The 17047-nt window shown below is 44.8% G+C and overlaps 1 protein-coding gene across 1 annotated transcript in view; it reads right to left on the reverse strand.

Moving 5' to 3' along the window:
- Nucleotides 1-5983, reverse strand: part of LOC121862724 (acetylcholine receptor subunit beta-like 2) — a gene marked incomplete at its 3' end in the record, with an annotated part of 59919 nt that extends 53936 nt beyond the window's left edge. Inside the window, 1 exon segment of the mRNA XM_042361041.1 lies at nucleotides 5961-5983. Within this exon segment, the coding sequence (XP_042216975.1) occupies nucleotides 5961-5983 (23 nt within the window).
- Nucleotides 5984-17047: the final 11064 nt, after the last annotated feature.

Below are 17047 nucleotides of genomic sequence, written 5' to 3' on the forward strand. Positions count from 1 at the left end.
CTTCACCTCATTAGACAAAAAAGACAAACTTGCTTCACCTCATTAGACAAAAAAGACAAACTTGCTTCACCTCATTAGACAAAAAAGACAAACTTGCTTCACCTCATTAGACAAAAAAGACAAACTTGCTTCACCTCATTAGACAAAAAAAAGACAAACTTGCTTCACCTCCTTTGCATATTATTTTAAAAGGTGGAAGTGTTGCCAGGTGATGTTATTATGGTAATGTTGGTGAAGTTAACGAGAAGTGTTCCACCTGGCGCAGTCTGTCCGAGATGAAATTATATGTTCAACACCTGACTTGGTTTTTTTTTCACTCTGTCTGTGTGTGTGTGTGTGTGTGTGTGTTTGTGTGTGTGTGTGTGTGTGTGTTTAATTTATCACCATTACCAGCAGTTGTTTAATTTTGCATCATCATTATCACCACCACCACCACCACCACCACCACCACCACCACCATCATCACCATCAACTACAGAGACACCAAGTTTAAGAAGATTCAATGATCAATACAACACACGACACTATCACGTCCACTATACCCCCCTGCCCCCCCACCCCAGCCGCCCCCCCCCCAGCCGCCCCCACCCCAGCCGCCCCCACCCCCCAGCCGCCCCCACCCCCAGCTGCCCCCACCCCAGCCGCCCCCACCCCCCTGAAATGAAACAGTTGCCCCGGGGTCGCTGATATGGCTGGGGGTGAGGTGAAGGGAGGGGTAATCCCAACTCCGTCCCTTCAGGAAGCTCGATCACTGGTGACGGTGTCGATAAGTGAGACAGACAGACAGACAGACAAGGCACACGTACAGAAAGACAGACAGACAGATCGAAAAAGAGACAAACAAACAAAACAGAAAAAAACAGACAGACAGAAATTAGACAGACATAAAAACAATCCTTAAAAAATGATACAGACAGAAAATACAGACAGACAGAAAACGGCTATGGTGTGTGGCTCGGTTAACCCGGAAATAACAAAGGAAACAGGAAAAGGGATGAAACAATAGCGTAGGGGAAGAGAAAGAGAGAGAAGAATAAGAACGGAAAGAGAGAGAGGTGAAGGGTATGCCGGGTTGAGGGAAGGAAGGGGGAGAAGTGAGGTGGGGTGAGGTGGGGTGAGGTGAGGTGGGGTGAGGTGAGGTGAGGTGAGGTGAGGTGAGGTGAGGTGGAGGTGGTGGGGTGGGGGGTGGGGTGAGGTGAGGTGAGGTGGGGTGGGGTGAGGTGAAGTGAGGTGGGGTGAGAGGTCAAGGGATACCGGGCAGAAGGCGGGATAAGAAGTGATCAAGGGATACCGGGCAGAAGGCGGGATAAGAAGTGATAATAACATTGAAATTAAAAAATAAACTAAAATAGAAACAAAAGAATAAAACAAATAAAGAAGTAAGGAATAGGAGGAAATAGCAATAATAAAACTGAAAATAAGAGCAAAACAAGAAGAAATACAATAAGAGGGGCAAGGGATTGTAGAGAAAGAAATATATTGACACCGATTAAAGAAAGGGGAAAACACGCAATTGTATAGATAAATAGTAGAAAAAATGCAATAATGTTAGGGGAAGTGAATGATGAGGAAAGGGTAAAATAGGAGAGAAGAATTTAATAGTGGTAACTGAAGAACGTAGGGAAATTTAGACAACTCAGGGGAAACATTCATTAGTCAGGATAAAAATTGGAATATGGGGAAATTTATATAGATCAGGTTGGGTCATGTTAAGAAAAAATAATGGAAACATACAAAAAATATCTTAAATTCCCTGTTATTATTATTTTTAAATTTAGTTCAGGTCAAATTAGGTCATATTAGGTTTGGTTCAGGTCAGATTAGGTTTAAGCAAGTCATACAGTATTATTAGATTAGTTCAGGTTAGGTCAGGTCAGATTAGGTTTGAGCAAGTCATACAGTATTATTAGATTAGTTCAGGTCAGGTCAGGTCAGATAAGGTTTGAGCAAGTCATACAGTATTATTAGATTAGTTCAGGTCAGGTCAGATTAGGTTTAAGCAAGTCATACAGTATTATTAGATTAGGTCAGGTCAGGTCAGGTTAGATTAGGTTTGAGCAAGTCATACAGTATTATTAGATTAGTTCAGGTTAGGTCAGGTCAGATTAGGTTTGAGCAAGTCATACAGTATTATTAGATTAGTTCAGGTTAGGTCAGGTCAGATTAGGTTTGAGCAAGTCATACAGTATTATTAGATTAGGTCAGGTCAGGTCAGATTAGGTTTGAGCAAGTCATACAGTATTATTAGATTAGGTCAGGTCAGTTCATTTTAACGACTCAGGTCAGGTCACATTATTAACTTAGGTCTCAGGGCAGATGAGGGATTTTTGCCTATAAACAGTTCCACCGAGGTTCATGTCAACAAACCCAACGACAGTTTGTAAAAAAAAAATCCCACTCGTGACAGATCAGAACCCCCCTGGCCGTCACAGCCTGTCAGCCAGTCTCCCTCCTCTAGCTTCGTATGCACAGTCAAGAAATAATCATAGGCACTGAGGAGGGTCCTGTGAGTCTGTAACCAATTTATCACTCACCTGCTCGAGGATTTGTACCATTCCTGTTTTAGATTAACCTGAAAAAACCTGGAATTAAAGGCCAGTTGATATTTCCTCTTTTATTACGTGTTTCCAGTTTCCAGTTTCCAAAGTCATTGGACAAGGATACGTGGATAGTTTTCAGTAACTCCCAATTTATTTTCCGCATTTAAATTGGATCTGTGGGATGATTTTTGTTTTGTTATCCTATGTTATTTCGCCATACAGTGAAGGCGTCTGTTTTAGTACATAAGGTTAAGCAGAAAAATCGATCTAACTAATAATTTACTATTGCAAGCGTTTACTAAGTCCTTCCTGTCAACAAAAGTATTAAATATGACCAAAACAATACTCCTATGTCTTTTTTTATGGTGTAATATTTCCGTGTATAATATTTACGACGTCACAGAAAATATTATACAAAATGGTCTTACATGATGAGAAAGGGAACCGTGTAGTCCTCCGTCTTCACGTCACATAGTCCCCTCCTTCACCTCATAGTCCCCCCCTTCACCTCCATAGTCCCCTCCGTCTTCACCTCACGTAGTCCCTCCGTCTTCACCTCACATAGTCCCTCCTCCTTCACCTCACATAGTCCCCCCTTCACCTCATTAGTCCCTCCTTCACCTCACATAGTCCCTCCTTCTCCATAGTCCCCTCCCCTTCACCTCACATAGTCCCTCCCTCTTCACCTCATAGTCCTCTCGTCTTCACCTCCACATAGTCCCCTCCGTCTTCACCTCATAGTCCCTCCGTCTTCACCTCACATAGTCCTCCCCTTCACCTCACATAGTCCCTCCGTCTTCACCTCACACATGGTCCTCCCCTTCACCTCCTAGTCCCTCCCCCTTCACCTCCACAGGTCCCCCCCCTTCCTCGCATAGTCCTTTCACCACACATAGTCCCCTCCCTTCACCTCATAGTCCCCCCTTCACCTCACATAGTCCCCCCTTCCACCCCACATAGTCCCTCCCCTTCACCTCCTAGTCCCCCCCTTCACCTCACTAGTCCCCTCCGTCTTCACCACACATAGTCCTCCCCTTCACCTCCCATAGTCCCTCTCCCTTCACCTCACATAGTCCCTCTCCTTCACCTCACATAGTCCTCTCCACCTTCACCTCACATAGTCCCCTCCCCTTCACCTCATAGTCCCTCCCCTTCACCTCATAGTCTCCTTACCTCCACTAGTCCCTCCCCCTTCACCTCCTAGTCCCTCCCCTTCCTCCACATAGTCCCTCTCCCTTCACCTCACATAGTCCCTCTCCCTTCACCTCCATAGCCCCTCCCCTTCACCTCACATAGTCCCTCTCCCTTCACCTCACATAGTCCCCTCCCCTTCACCTCCATAGTCCCTCCCCCTTCACCTCACATAGTCCCCTCACCTCACACTCTATATTCTCACTATTCAACCCTTATCCATGGTACCTCAGCGGCTATAACGCCATCCTCACTGAAAATTTTCCTCGTTTATCCGAATATTTTTTTCTTATCCGAATACAAGGCCTCCTCTTCCCGTAGCTGTGGTTAGTTTGTCAGTTTCCCCTGGACTGAGTTCTTCGCCAGTGTGTTTTATTTCCGTTTTGTGTTCACTCTGTCATTCTTCTTCTTTCAGTTCCTTGTTTATTATTTATTCCTTAATTTATCTCCTAAAACCACATCACCTGAATTGAAGTTTTATCTAATTTTGTCCACTTTTATTTAGCATTATTTCAACACCTACAATAACACTGAACATACTACTGTCTATAAACTAACCTAAAAAATACAACAACAATATTTCACTACTCGAGTATCACCTGTAATCAACACCACCATCACCTGTAATCAACACCACTATCACCTGTAATCAACACCACCATCACCTGTAATCAACCACTATCATCACCTGTAATCAACACCACCATCACCTGCAATCAACACCACTCACCTGTAATCAACACCACCATCACCTGTAATCAACACCACCATCACCTGTAATCAACACCACCATCACCTGTAATCAACACCACCATCACCTGTAATCACCACCACCTGCATCACCATTCAACCTCTCACCTAAATCACCTTCCACACACACACTGTCTTTCTGTGTATGGAGACAGACACTCATAGGGGACATAATCACACAACACACACTGGCCACTTCACCCACCGTCAACACCATGCTGCTCACTCACTCACCTCATGTGTGTGGACCTCCAATCTCTCTGTCGACACTTCCACATCCCTCTTATATTAACTCACACTGCCTCCCTCCCTCTCTACCGCTCTTCCTGCCCCTCTCTCCCTCACTACACTGGATGTCCATAATGTTACGCAACAGTCCATCCTGCTTGAAATATTTACTCCGGGAAGCTGAAAACACAGTGTTATGTTTGTACTCTCTCTATCTCTCTATCTCTCTCTCTCTTTCATCGTATCCAAGGCGTAAAGTCTTCGTACTCAAAGGGTTAAGTCATCGTACTCAGGGGTTAAATCGTCGTACTCAGGGGTTAAATCATTGTACTCACGGGGATAAATCATTGCACTCAAGGGGTTAAAAACCACCTTACTCAAGTGGTTAAGCTATCGTACTCAGACAGAGAGCGAAATTAAGACGATAGATTAATAATGACGCTTCTAATGAGACCTTACCTTCATCCAGGCGATACTCAATAGTTTATAATTACCTTAATTTAAATCTCTTTTTTGTACCATATGTTACCCTCTCTTGTCCCCATTCTCTTCCTTATCCTCCTTTTTCTTCATTTATCTCCCCTTTATTACCCTCTGTCTTGTACCTCCTCTTACTCTTCTTGTTTCACTAATCCCTTCTACGATTGGTCTTCTTCCCTTGTTCTCTTGTCAGTAATTCTCTGTGATGCGGTTATATTGTGTTTCCTTGTTTCCTTGTTCCTTGCTTCTTTCTTTCCTTGTTTCCTTGTTTCTTTCTTTCCTTGTTTCCTTGTTTCTTTCTTTCCTTGTTTCCTTCTTTCCTTGTTGTTTGTTATGTTATTTGCCGTTTTTTATGTTATTCTGTTAAACGTATTTATTTTTGTTGTGTCTCTTATTGTTTCTTTGTCATTACTATTTCCTTCTCTCTCTTTTTTTCCGTTTCCTCGTGCATCTCTCCTCCACTTCCTCCTCTATATCCATCTGTCTCATTCCTTGTTTTTCTTCTTTTTTCTTCACATGTTCGTTTACTGGTTTTCTCTCTCTCCCTCTCTCCTTTCTCTTATCTTCTACTTCCTCCCATCCTTCATTTTTCTCTTCCTCTCTCCCTCCTTTCATCTTTATTTCTGTTTCTTCCTCCACACCATCCTCCCCTCCTCCTACCCCTCCTTCCTCCCTCCCTTACCTCTCCTTCCTCCCCTCCTACCCCTCCTTCCTCCTCCTACCCCTCCTTCCTCCTTCCCTCACCTCTCCTTCTCCACGTAGTCATCTCACCTGGCAAAGATGACAGTGATCATCTCGGTAAAAGGTCACACGGTTCTCTCCCTCATGTATGTATACCTGTGGCTGTTCTGGCCTACACACACACACACACACAGGAGGAGAGACAGTGCTGAGGGCATTATCTCGACACACTCACTACCTCACACACACACAGGAGGAGAGACAGTGCTGAGGGCATTATCTCGACACACTCACTACCTCACACACACACAGGAGGAGACAGTGTTGGGCATTATCTCGACACCCTCACTACCTCACACACACACACAGGAGGAGACAGTGTTGAGGTCATTATCTCGACACACTCTTCCTCCCACACACACACACAGGAGGAGAGACAGTGTTGAGAGACAGTATCTCGACACCCTCACTACCTCACACACACACAGGAGGAGACAGTGTTGGGGGCATTATCTCGACACCCTCACTACCTCACACACACACAGGAGGAGGAGCAGTGTTGAGGTCCATTATCTCGACCACCTCCTGCCTCCACACACACACAGGAGGAGACAGTGTTGAGGGGCATTATCTCGACACCCTCACTACCTCCACACACACACACAGGAGGAGACAGTGTTGAGGTCATTATCTCGACACACTCACTACCTCACACACACACAGGAGGAGAGACAGTGTTGGGGACAGTGTCTCGACACCACCCTCCCCTGCCCCTCCCACACACACAGGAGGAGACAGTGTTGAGGACGGTTCTCGACACACTCACTGCCTCACACACACACACACACACACACAGGAGGAGAGACAGTGTTGAGGACAGTATCTCGACACACTCACTACCTCACACACACACAGGAGGAGACAGTGTTGAGGGGCATTATCTCGACTTACCTCACTACCTCACACACACACACACAGGAGGAGAGACAGTGTTGGGGTCATTATCTCGACACTCACTGCCTCCCACACACACACAGGAGGAGAGACAGTGTTGAGGGCATTATCGACACACTCACTACCTCCCACACACACAGGAGGAGACAGTGTTAGGGGCATTATCTCGACACACTCACTACCTCCCACACACACACAGGAGGAGACAGTGTTGAGGCATTATCTCGACACCTCTACCTCACACACACACACAGGAGGAGACAGTGTTGAGGGGCATTATCTCGACTTACACTCACTACCTCCACACACACACACAGGAGGAGACAGTGTTGGGGCATTATCTCGACACACTCACTGCCTCACACACACACAGGAGGAGAGACAGTGTTGGGGGCATTATCTCGACACACTCACTACCTCACACACACACACACACAGGAGGAGACAGTGTTGAGAGTATCTCGACTTACACTCACTACCTCACACACACACACAGGAGGAGACAGTGTTGAGGCATTATCTCGACACACTACCTCACACACACACAGGAGACGAGTGTTGAGGGCATTATCTCGACACCCTCACTACCTCCACACACACAGGAGGAGACAGTGCTGGGGGCATTATCTCGACACACTCACTACCTCACACACACACACACAGGAGGAGACAGTGTTGAGGCATTATCTCGACACACTCACTACCTCCCACACACACAGGAGACAGTGTTGAGGCATTATCTCGACACACTCACTACCTCACACACACACAGGAGGAGACAGTGTTGGGGGCATTATCTCGACACCCTCACTACCTCACACACACACACAGGAGGAGACAGTGTTGAGCATTGTCGACACCCTCACTACCTCCCACACACACAGGAGGAGACAGTGTTGAGGGCATTATCTCGACACCTCACTACCTCACACACACAGGAGGGTGTTGAGGCATTATCTCGACACACTCACTACCTCACACACACACAGGAGGAGGGCAGTGTTGAGGGCATTATCTCGGCACCTCTGCCTCCACACACACACAGGAGACAGTGTTGTTGGGGGCATTATCTCGACACCCTCACTACCTCACACACACACAGGAGGAGACAGTGTTGAGGGCATTATCTCGACACCCTCACTACCTCCCACACACACACAGGAGGAGGGCAGTGTTGAGGGGCATTATCTCGACACACTCACTACCTCACACACACACAGGAGGAGGGCAGTGTTGAGGCATTATCCTCGACACCCTCACTACCTCACACACACAGGAGGAGAGACAGTGCTGAGGCATTATCTCCCGACACACTCACTACCTCACACACACACACACAGGAGGAGGGCAGTGTTGAGGCAGTATCTCGACACCCTCACTACCTCACACACAGGAGGAGACAGTGTTGAGGCATTATCTCGACACCTAACTACCTCACACACACACACACACAGGAGGAGAGACAGTGTTTGAGGCATTATCTCGACACCCTCACTACCTCACACACACACACACACACACAGGAGGAGACAGTGTTGGGGGCATTATCTCGACTTACCTCACCTCACACACATGGGAGGAGAGACAGTGTTGAGGGCATTATCTCGACACACTAACTACCTCACCACACACACACAGGAGGAGAGACAGTGTTGAGGTCATTATCTCGACACACTCACTACCTCACACACACACAGGAGGAGAGACAGTGCTGAGGGCATTATCTCGACACACTCACTACCTCACACACACACACAGGAGGAGAGACAGTGCTGAGGGCATTATCTCGACACACTCACTACCTCTCCACAGGGAACACAACCACTCACACCTTCCACCTTAACTAATATTTTGTTCACGTTTATTTTTCTTTCTTCAAGTCTTCTGTATCAAGATCAATGTATTTGTTTTCTATCTTAATTTATTATGTATTTATCCTTATTTATTTCCCACCGTAAGTAAATAAGAAATTAATCTACGTCTGTTTACTTTTCTTTATTATTATTATTATTATTATTATATTCAATTTGGTCCCGATTTTTATAATTCTTCTAATTATTATTCATTTATTCTCTCTTCATTTATATTCAGTGTCATTAAGTCTTAAAATCCACGACGTTCATTCATAAAGATCCTTAAGACAATATTTTCCTCGTAACTGAAGACACGGGAACTCAACTCCAGCAATGGTGAGAGTCTCGGGGGAAATTTGGAGCCATTATGTCCGCCATTACTGTACCGTGCCTTTATATAGGGAAGGTCATGTGAGAAAGTCCTGTTCAATGGACCAATCACAGCAACGGAGGCTCAGGCTGGCTAGTCACAGTGAGGAAGGGTACTACAGGGGACCAATCACAATGAGAAAGGTTACTACAGGGGACCAATCACAGTGAGGATCGGGAATACAGGGGACCAATCACAGTGAGAAAGGGAAATACAGGGGGCCAATCACGGTGAGGAAAGGCATAACAGGGGACCAATCACAGTGAGGAAAAGAATTTACAGGGGACCAATCACAGTGAGGAAGGGTACTACAGGGGCCCAATCGCAGTGAGGAAAGGCTTTATAGGGGACCAATCACAGTCAGGAAGGGCACTAACATGCATAAGAACATAAGAACTTAAGAATAGAGGAAACTGCAGCGGGCCTATTGGCCCACACTGGGCAGTCCCATTTACGCCCAAACCCTATTGCTCATATAAGCATCCAACCTATGTTTGAAGCTATTCAGCGTATTCGAGTTAATGATGATATTTGGTAACTTGTTCCAGTCATCCACTACTCTGTCTCCAAACCAGTGTTTACCAATTTCGCGCCTAAATCTAAATTTGTCTAATTTAAAACCATTGTTACGACTTCGCTCCTGGTTGGATAGTTTGAGTACCTTTGTAATATCCCCTTTGTTTAGCCCTGACTTCTATTTATACACCTCTATCATGTCGCCCCTCATTCTACGTCTCTCGAGGGAGTGCAAATTAAGATGCTTTAACCTGTCTCTGTACTCAAGGTTCCTAATGCCCGGGATTAGTCTTGTCATTCTCCTCTGGATTCTTTCCAAGGATTCTATATCCAGTCTGTAATACAGTGACCAGAACTGCGCTGCGTAATCCAGGTGAGGTCTCACAAGCGCAAGATATAATCTTAAGATGACATCGCTAGTCTTGTAACTAACACTCCTTTGTATGAACCCAAGTGCTTTATTAGCCTTGTTACGAGCAAAAACACATTGTTTACTTGGCTTAAGATTCCTGCTTATCATTACTCCTAAATCTCTCTCGCAGTCGGATTTCTCAATGGCATCCTTGTTCATCTGGTAACTGGTTTCCTGTTTACGTCTCCTATACTGAGTACTTTACATTTGTCCACATTGAATTTCATCTGCCATTTTTCAGACCATTCGAAAAATTTGCTTAGATCTTCCTGTAGTTTTGCTGAGCCCTCGTGAGATTTAATTACACGTCCTGTTTTAGTGTCATCAGCAAATTTACTTATGTTGCTGTCTATGCCGATATCTATGTCGCTTATGTATATAATAAATAATAATGGTCCAAGTACTGAGCCTTGGGGAACTCCACTTGTGACATTGCTCCAATGGGATTTAGCTCCGTTAATGGTCACTCGCTGTTTCCTATCCTGTAACCACGCCCTAATCCATTTTATAATATTACCTTTAATGCCATGTGCTTCTACCTTTCTTATTAGTCTTTCGTGGGGGACTCTGTCGAAGGCTTTGCTAAAGTCGAGATATACCACATCATAATTGTGCCCCTCGTCCACCTATTCGAAAACTGATGAAAAGAATGTTAATAGATTAGTTAGACATGAACGCCCGCTTGTGAAGCCATGCTGGGAATCATTGATCAATTTGTGCTTGTCCAGGTGGTTTCGAATAGAGTTTGAAATGATTGATTCCAGTAATTTGCCTACAGTTGATGAATGACTGATTGGGCGGTAGTTAGAGGATAGTGATCTATCCCCCTTCTTGAAGATCGGTATTACATTCGCTACCCTCCAGGATTCTGGAACTACAACTGTTTTTAAGGACATGTTAAACAACTTTGCTAAGGGCATACTAAGCTCTTCCTTACATTCCTTTAATACTCTGGCAAATATCTCATCGGGACCAGGTGACTTATTAGGCTTTAGTTTGTCTATTTGCTTACTAACATCGTTACTAGTCACTACTATCTCGCTTAATTTGTTTTCTTCACTATCTTTGAATAGAGTCGGTGCCTCCGATATCATGTTTAAATTTTCGGTGGTGAAAACTGTTGAAAAATATTTATTCAGATTATTGCTCATTTCTCCGTCGTTATCAATTAGCTCGCCGGTATCTGACTGTATTGGCCCAATCTTGTCTCGTGTTTTAGTTTGATACATTTGATAGAATCCCTTGGGGTTTGTCTTCTCCTCCTTTGCTATTCTCAGCTCATTATTCCTCTTTGCTTTCCTTATCTCGGTCTTAACCCTACCGGCCAATACCTTATAATAATCCCGGAGGTAAACCTCGCCACGATTTATCCTCCTACCTATAGCCTTCCTTTGACCAATAATGTTCTTTAAATAATTAGTTATCCATTTACGGTCATTGTTGTTTGATCTGAGTATTTTGTATGGTATTGTCTGCCTTTGTGCATTAAGTAACTCATTATTTAATTTGTCGTGGAACTCGGCAACCTCAGGTCTCGTTATCAGGTCGGTTTCAACAGTCAGGTCCAAGTAGTTCACCCCCAAGCGTGCTGCCCCTTCTCTCAACTGCTTCTTCAAACTATCAAAGTTTGCCCTTCTGAAATCTGGGACTTTTGTGGAATTTTCCTTACCGCTGCCCTGAAAATCTAACTGGAATCTAATTTCTTTGTGATCGCTGTTTGCAAGTTCGTTCCCTACCTCGACATGACCAATGAGGTTTTCTCTGTTCGACAGAACTATATCGAGTATATTATTACCCCGGGTGGGTTCGGTTATATGTTGACTTAGGAAACAGTCCTGGATTGTTTCAAGAAAATCCTCTGATTCTAAGTTACCCATAAGGTCAGTCCAATCTATTTGGCCAAGGTTAAAGTCGCCTACTATACAGACTTTGTTGTGTATGGAAGCCCTGCGCATTTCATCCAGATAAGTCGCTCATTAACTCTATCAAGATTGGGAGGTCTATATATTACTCCTGTGATTAATTTTTCCCTACCGTCGATTAATTCTATCCAAATTGTTTCTATATTCCGCTCAGTTTTTATTTCCTTATTTATTTCACACTTCAGATTATCCCTGACATAGATTGCTACTCCGCCTCCTTTCCTAAGCTGCCTATCGGTATGGAATAATTTGTAACCCGCACTTTGGTATTCGACCGGCAACTCGCGTGAGTCTAGGTTGATCCATGTTTCAGTGAATGCTATTATATCGATTTTTTCGGTACATACCAAGGCCCTAATATCATCCATTTTGTTTCTCATACTTCTACTGTTCGCATAGTAGACATTTAAGTTAGTCGTGTTCTGAGTCCTCCCTTTGCCGCGTTTAGTTTTAAACTCCGTTTAATTTAGTTTTGTCATCATTCCTAACACTATTTCCCTGTAATCTTTCACTTTGTTTACCCGCTCCCACTGCAGTCTCCTCCACCCCCGTGCTCACATGTTGCCCTAGCAGTTTAAAGACTTCTATATCTTTTGGACTGCCCTTTCAAGAGCCCCAGCCAGGGTAGCCACCCCATCCCGAGACAGGTGCACCCCATCCCTAGCATAAAGGTCCCTTCTGCCGTAGAAGTTGTCCCAGTTGTCAATGAATGGGACTGATATTGACTTGCAATATCTGTCAAGACGGCTGTTGACACCAACTGCCCTTGACAACCATTCATTGCCAACTCTCCTTCTAGGCCAATAGTAAACTCTCTCTCTCTCTCTCTCTCTCTCTCTCTCTCTCTCTACGCTTTTAGTCATCCACAGCGTTATTCCCCCTCTCCATTTTCTTTACCAAATTCCAGGTCTCTCTCCACCTTATCCACTCTCTTCTCTACTACCCCTTCTCCTCAATCACAATTACTCGCCCATTTACTCCCCCTTCACCCTTATCCCCGGCATAACACTATATTTACCCTGTTTCTGCCTGACTGAACAAGTAAGACACAGGAGCCATCAATAACCCTACGTCTGGCAGTCACGCTATATTTACTCCTGGCATTTGTAAAGTATCCTGTACAACATTTTAGAAATTAAATTATTACGTGTTTTATCTTCTTCATGTTTATTGTCTTGTAAATGCACATCTATGGTAATTTTGTTCATTTGTTTTGTATTTTTTTAATCGTACGTCTGGTAGATCCGCGTTGCTTACTCCTGATCACAGCAGAGGTTCTCGTACGGATAATACAATTTTCTTTTTGTGTATATATAATCATTTCATACACACTTTTAGTCTTGAATCTTGGTATAATTTGTATTTTTTTTTTTTGCAAATTAATGGTTCATTTGACGTTTAGTGTATAAGAATTAATGATATTCATGTTTTATAATGAATTTCTTCCTAGAATTATACGTCAGCCATCTTGTAGTCACTCGTGTCGTTCCATCACATTCACCACAGTTCATTCTTTCATAACCTCCCAACGGAGAGGATTCAAGTTTCTCTCTCTTCCCACTTGTTCCTCTCTCTCTCTCTCTCTCTCTCTCTCTCATCTACCTGTTGACCCATCACCTTCAAACTCATTTATAAGGTTCTTCTGCGTCGTTCTTTGAAGTTTATTTTTTTTATTACCTTCGGAGTAAAGGAGCACGGCCATGAGATGAAAAGCGTAGATCTTTGACAGGTGGTGACAGGTTGGGAGGCTGGCTGTGTACATGACTACTGTGCAATGATAATTATAATAGTAATGACCCTTAATTATTATGTCTAGGTGATATAATTAGGATACATGTACTGTACTTGTATATGTTTACATACATACATACATACATACATACATACATACATACATACATACATACATACATACATACATACCACTCGGACCTTCTGTCTCTCCTTATATAGCTGTCACTCCTTCCTTCTTTACCTCACACAGACTCTCAGGGGTCAGCAAAGGTCATCTCAGATCACAGTGCCTGAGAGGTGACATCTCCTCCACTCAAACTATTCATTAAGTTGTCACCAGGCCAGGTCACCAACACTTCCCGGTGACCCTTCTTGATGGCGTGACAGGCATGTTGGTGACTGTTGTTGGAGACTTGCTGGTGATTGTTATTGGTGACTGTTGTTGGTGATTGTTGTTGGTGACTGTTGTTGGTGATTGTTGTTGGAGACTTCCTGGTGATTGTAACGGAGGGTTGTTTATGGTGATTTTTGTAAGGCGTCGTTGCTGGTGATTGTAATTAATAACTGTTTTGCGGTGACTTATTTGTGATTTAATAATGGTGATTGATTTTTTTTTATGTGATTGTTAGAACATCACTCAAGTATGCTTCAGGTGGTTCAGGTACTCCTCCGTGTATACCTGCAGGAGGAGGACCTGCCGAAGGTATCGCTTAGCTCTTTACTGCTTCTTCTAATGCAACTCCACGATGTTTCAGAACCACACACACACACACACACAAACACACACACTATCTGACTGACGGGTGCCATAAGGGGTACACTTCTACTCTTGAGGCCTTATTTTTGTCCTTGTTACGTGATGTTTACTTTCTCCTGCGATAAGAGAGAGTATCAAGACGAGAATGGGCGCTTCTGAAATCACGAGACACTGACATCATTATCTGGCGTTAGCTTCCTTGTCCAGAAACACTGCCAGGCGAAGGAGAAATGCCAGTCTCTATTCATTGTCCGTGTGTTGTTGTTGTGTTTATGGTGCGGTGTGAGAGCCATTGTCAGCAAGATGAGGAGGGTGAGTTGAGACCAGCTCCTCCGCCCTCGGTTGTGAAGGCATCAAGCTCACAGGGAACTTGACTTCCACTCTCGCAGTCTGTTGATACGACAGCGGAGTGACACATGCACACACACCGAGTCCACCTCTCTCTCTCTCTCTCTCTCTCTCTCTCTCTCAATACTACAAAGCTCCATCAGCTGTCAAGTCGCTCTGTCTCGCTCGTGTTGTGTGTTTGAGCCGTTGTGTGGCGCTACTGGCACCCGGGGTACTTATCTTCCGCTCTCAAGCCGTTGTTGGGGGTGGTGGATACTGCGTTACAAAAGGAAGCAAGGAAATGTAGCGTTACTAGGGAGGAGAATGTTGTGTTATTGCGTTACTAGGGGGAGGAGGATATTGCGTCTTTGTGTTACTTAGGAGGAGGAGAATATTGCGTCTTTGTGTTACTTAGGAGGAGAAAGATGTTGCGTCTTTGCGTTACTTAGGAGGAGGAGGATGTTGCGTCTTTGCGTTACTTAGGAGGAGGAGGATGTTGCGTCTTTGCGTTACTTAGGAGGAGGAGGATGTTGCGTCTTTGCGTTACTTGAGGAAGGGAGGCAGGGGGGAGGAGTGTTACGTTATTAGGTTTAGGTTAGATTTCCTTCCTTCCTTCCTTCCTTCCTTCCTTCCTTCCTTCTTTCCTTCAGTAGAGCCCCACCCCTCCATCCAGCTTCCATTCCTGCTCCTATCGCTACTGCCTTCCTTACTCCCTCCCTCCTTCCATCCCTCTCCTCTTCCTTACTCCCTCTCTCCTTCCACCCCTCTCCTCTTCCTTACTCCCTCCCTCCTTCCACCCTTCTCCTCTTCCTTACTCCCTCCCTCCTTCCACTCCTCTTATCTTCCTTACTCCCTCTCTACTTCCACCCCTCTCCTCTTCCTCACTCCCTCCCTACTTCCATTCCTCCTCTCTTCCTTACTCCCTCCCTCCTCTCTTCCTCCTCCCTCCCCTCCCTTCCCCCTCCTCCCTCCTCTCTTCCCTACTCCCTCCCTCCTTCCAACCCTCCCTCCTTCCACCAACCTCCCTCCCTGCCACCAACCCTCCCTCCCTGCACCAACCCTCCCTGCCACCTATCAGCGTCGCACCCTGACCCCGCTCCCTGTGAGAATAAGTCCAACACAACAAACAGGAAAAAGAAATTTCAGTGGCACTTAGCACCAAGTTGAGAAAGGAGGTGCAAGACGTGATACAGGTGGCTTGGTTACTGACACCCGCTGAGAGAGAGAGAGAGAGAGAGAGAGAGAGAGAGAGAGAGAGAGTCTTGCTTACTAACACCCGCTGAGAGAGAGAGAGAGAGAGAGAGAGAGAGAGACGTGTCTTGCATACTACTACCTGCTGAGAGAGAGAGAGAGAGAGAGAGAGAGAGAGAGAGAGAGAGAGAGAGAGAGAAAATATAGAAAATACGAAGGATAAATAAAAAAGAGAGAATTAAAGAAAACGTAAGAGAGAGAAATAAAAGAGAGAAAGAAGAAATTGACTCGCTTCCTCATTATCGTTGGCATAATTAATCAGGCATTGTTACCTGTGTGTGTGTGTGTGTGTGTGTGTGCGTGTGTGTGTGTGTGTGTGTGTGTGTGTGTGTGTGTGTGTGTGTGTGTGTGTGTGTGTGTGTGTGTGTGTGTGTGTGTGTGTGTGTGTGTGTGTGTGTGTGTGTGTGCGTGTGTGTGTGTGTGTGTGTGTGTGTGTGTGTGTGTGTGTGTGTGTGTGTGTGTGTGTGTCTCAGTTCATGAACTAGTGAGTGTAAGAAGACTGAAGCATTTTAAAGTAGGTAAAATTGAAGGCTCCTGAAGGTGAATGAAGCGGTCGTTGTAGCCTTCTGCAGGATATAAAAGAGTGAAGGAGAAGTACGCAATAATGCAAACGCGAGAGAGAGAGAGAGAGAGAGAGACAGAGACAGACAGATTGACCGACAGACAGATTGAGAGAGAGAGAGACAGATAGACAGACCGACAGACAGATTGACAGAGAGAGAGAGACAGATAGACAGACCGACAGACAGATTGACAGAGAGAGAGAGAGAGAGAGACAGACCGACAGACAGATTGACAGAGAGAGAGAGACAGATAGACAGACGACAGACAGATTGACAGAGAGAGAGAGACAGAGACAGACGACAGACAGACCGACAGACAGATTGACAAAGAGAGAGAGAGAGAGAGAGACAGACCGACAGACAGATTGACAAAGAGAGAGAGAGAGAGAGAGAGACAGATAGATAGCTGTATAGAAAGATAGCTAAAGAGACAGAGTGAGAGAGAGAGAGAGAAAGAGAGAGAGGGAATTTAGATCATAAAAGATTCCTCCGTCATTATCTATTGTAACTAGACTGAC

This window comes from Homarus americanus, unplaced genomic scaffold (assembly GCF_018991925.1).
Source record: "Homarus americanus isolate GMGI-L3 unplaced genomic scaffold, GMGI_Hamer_2.0 scaffold33124, whole genome shotgun sequence".
In the NCBI taxonomy this organism is placed as follows: domain Eukaryota; kingdom Metazoa; phylum Arthropoda; class Malacostraca; order Decapoda; family Nephropidae; genus Homarus; species Homarus americanus.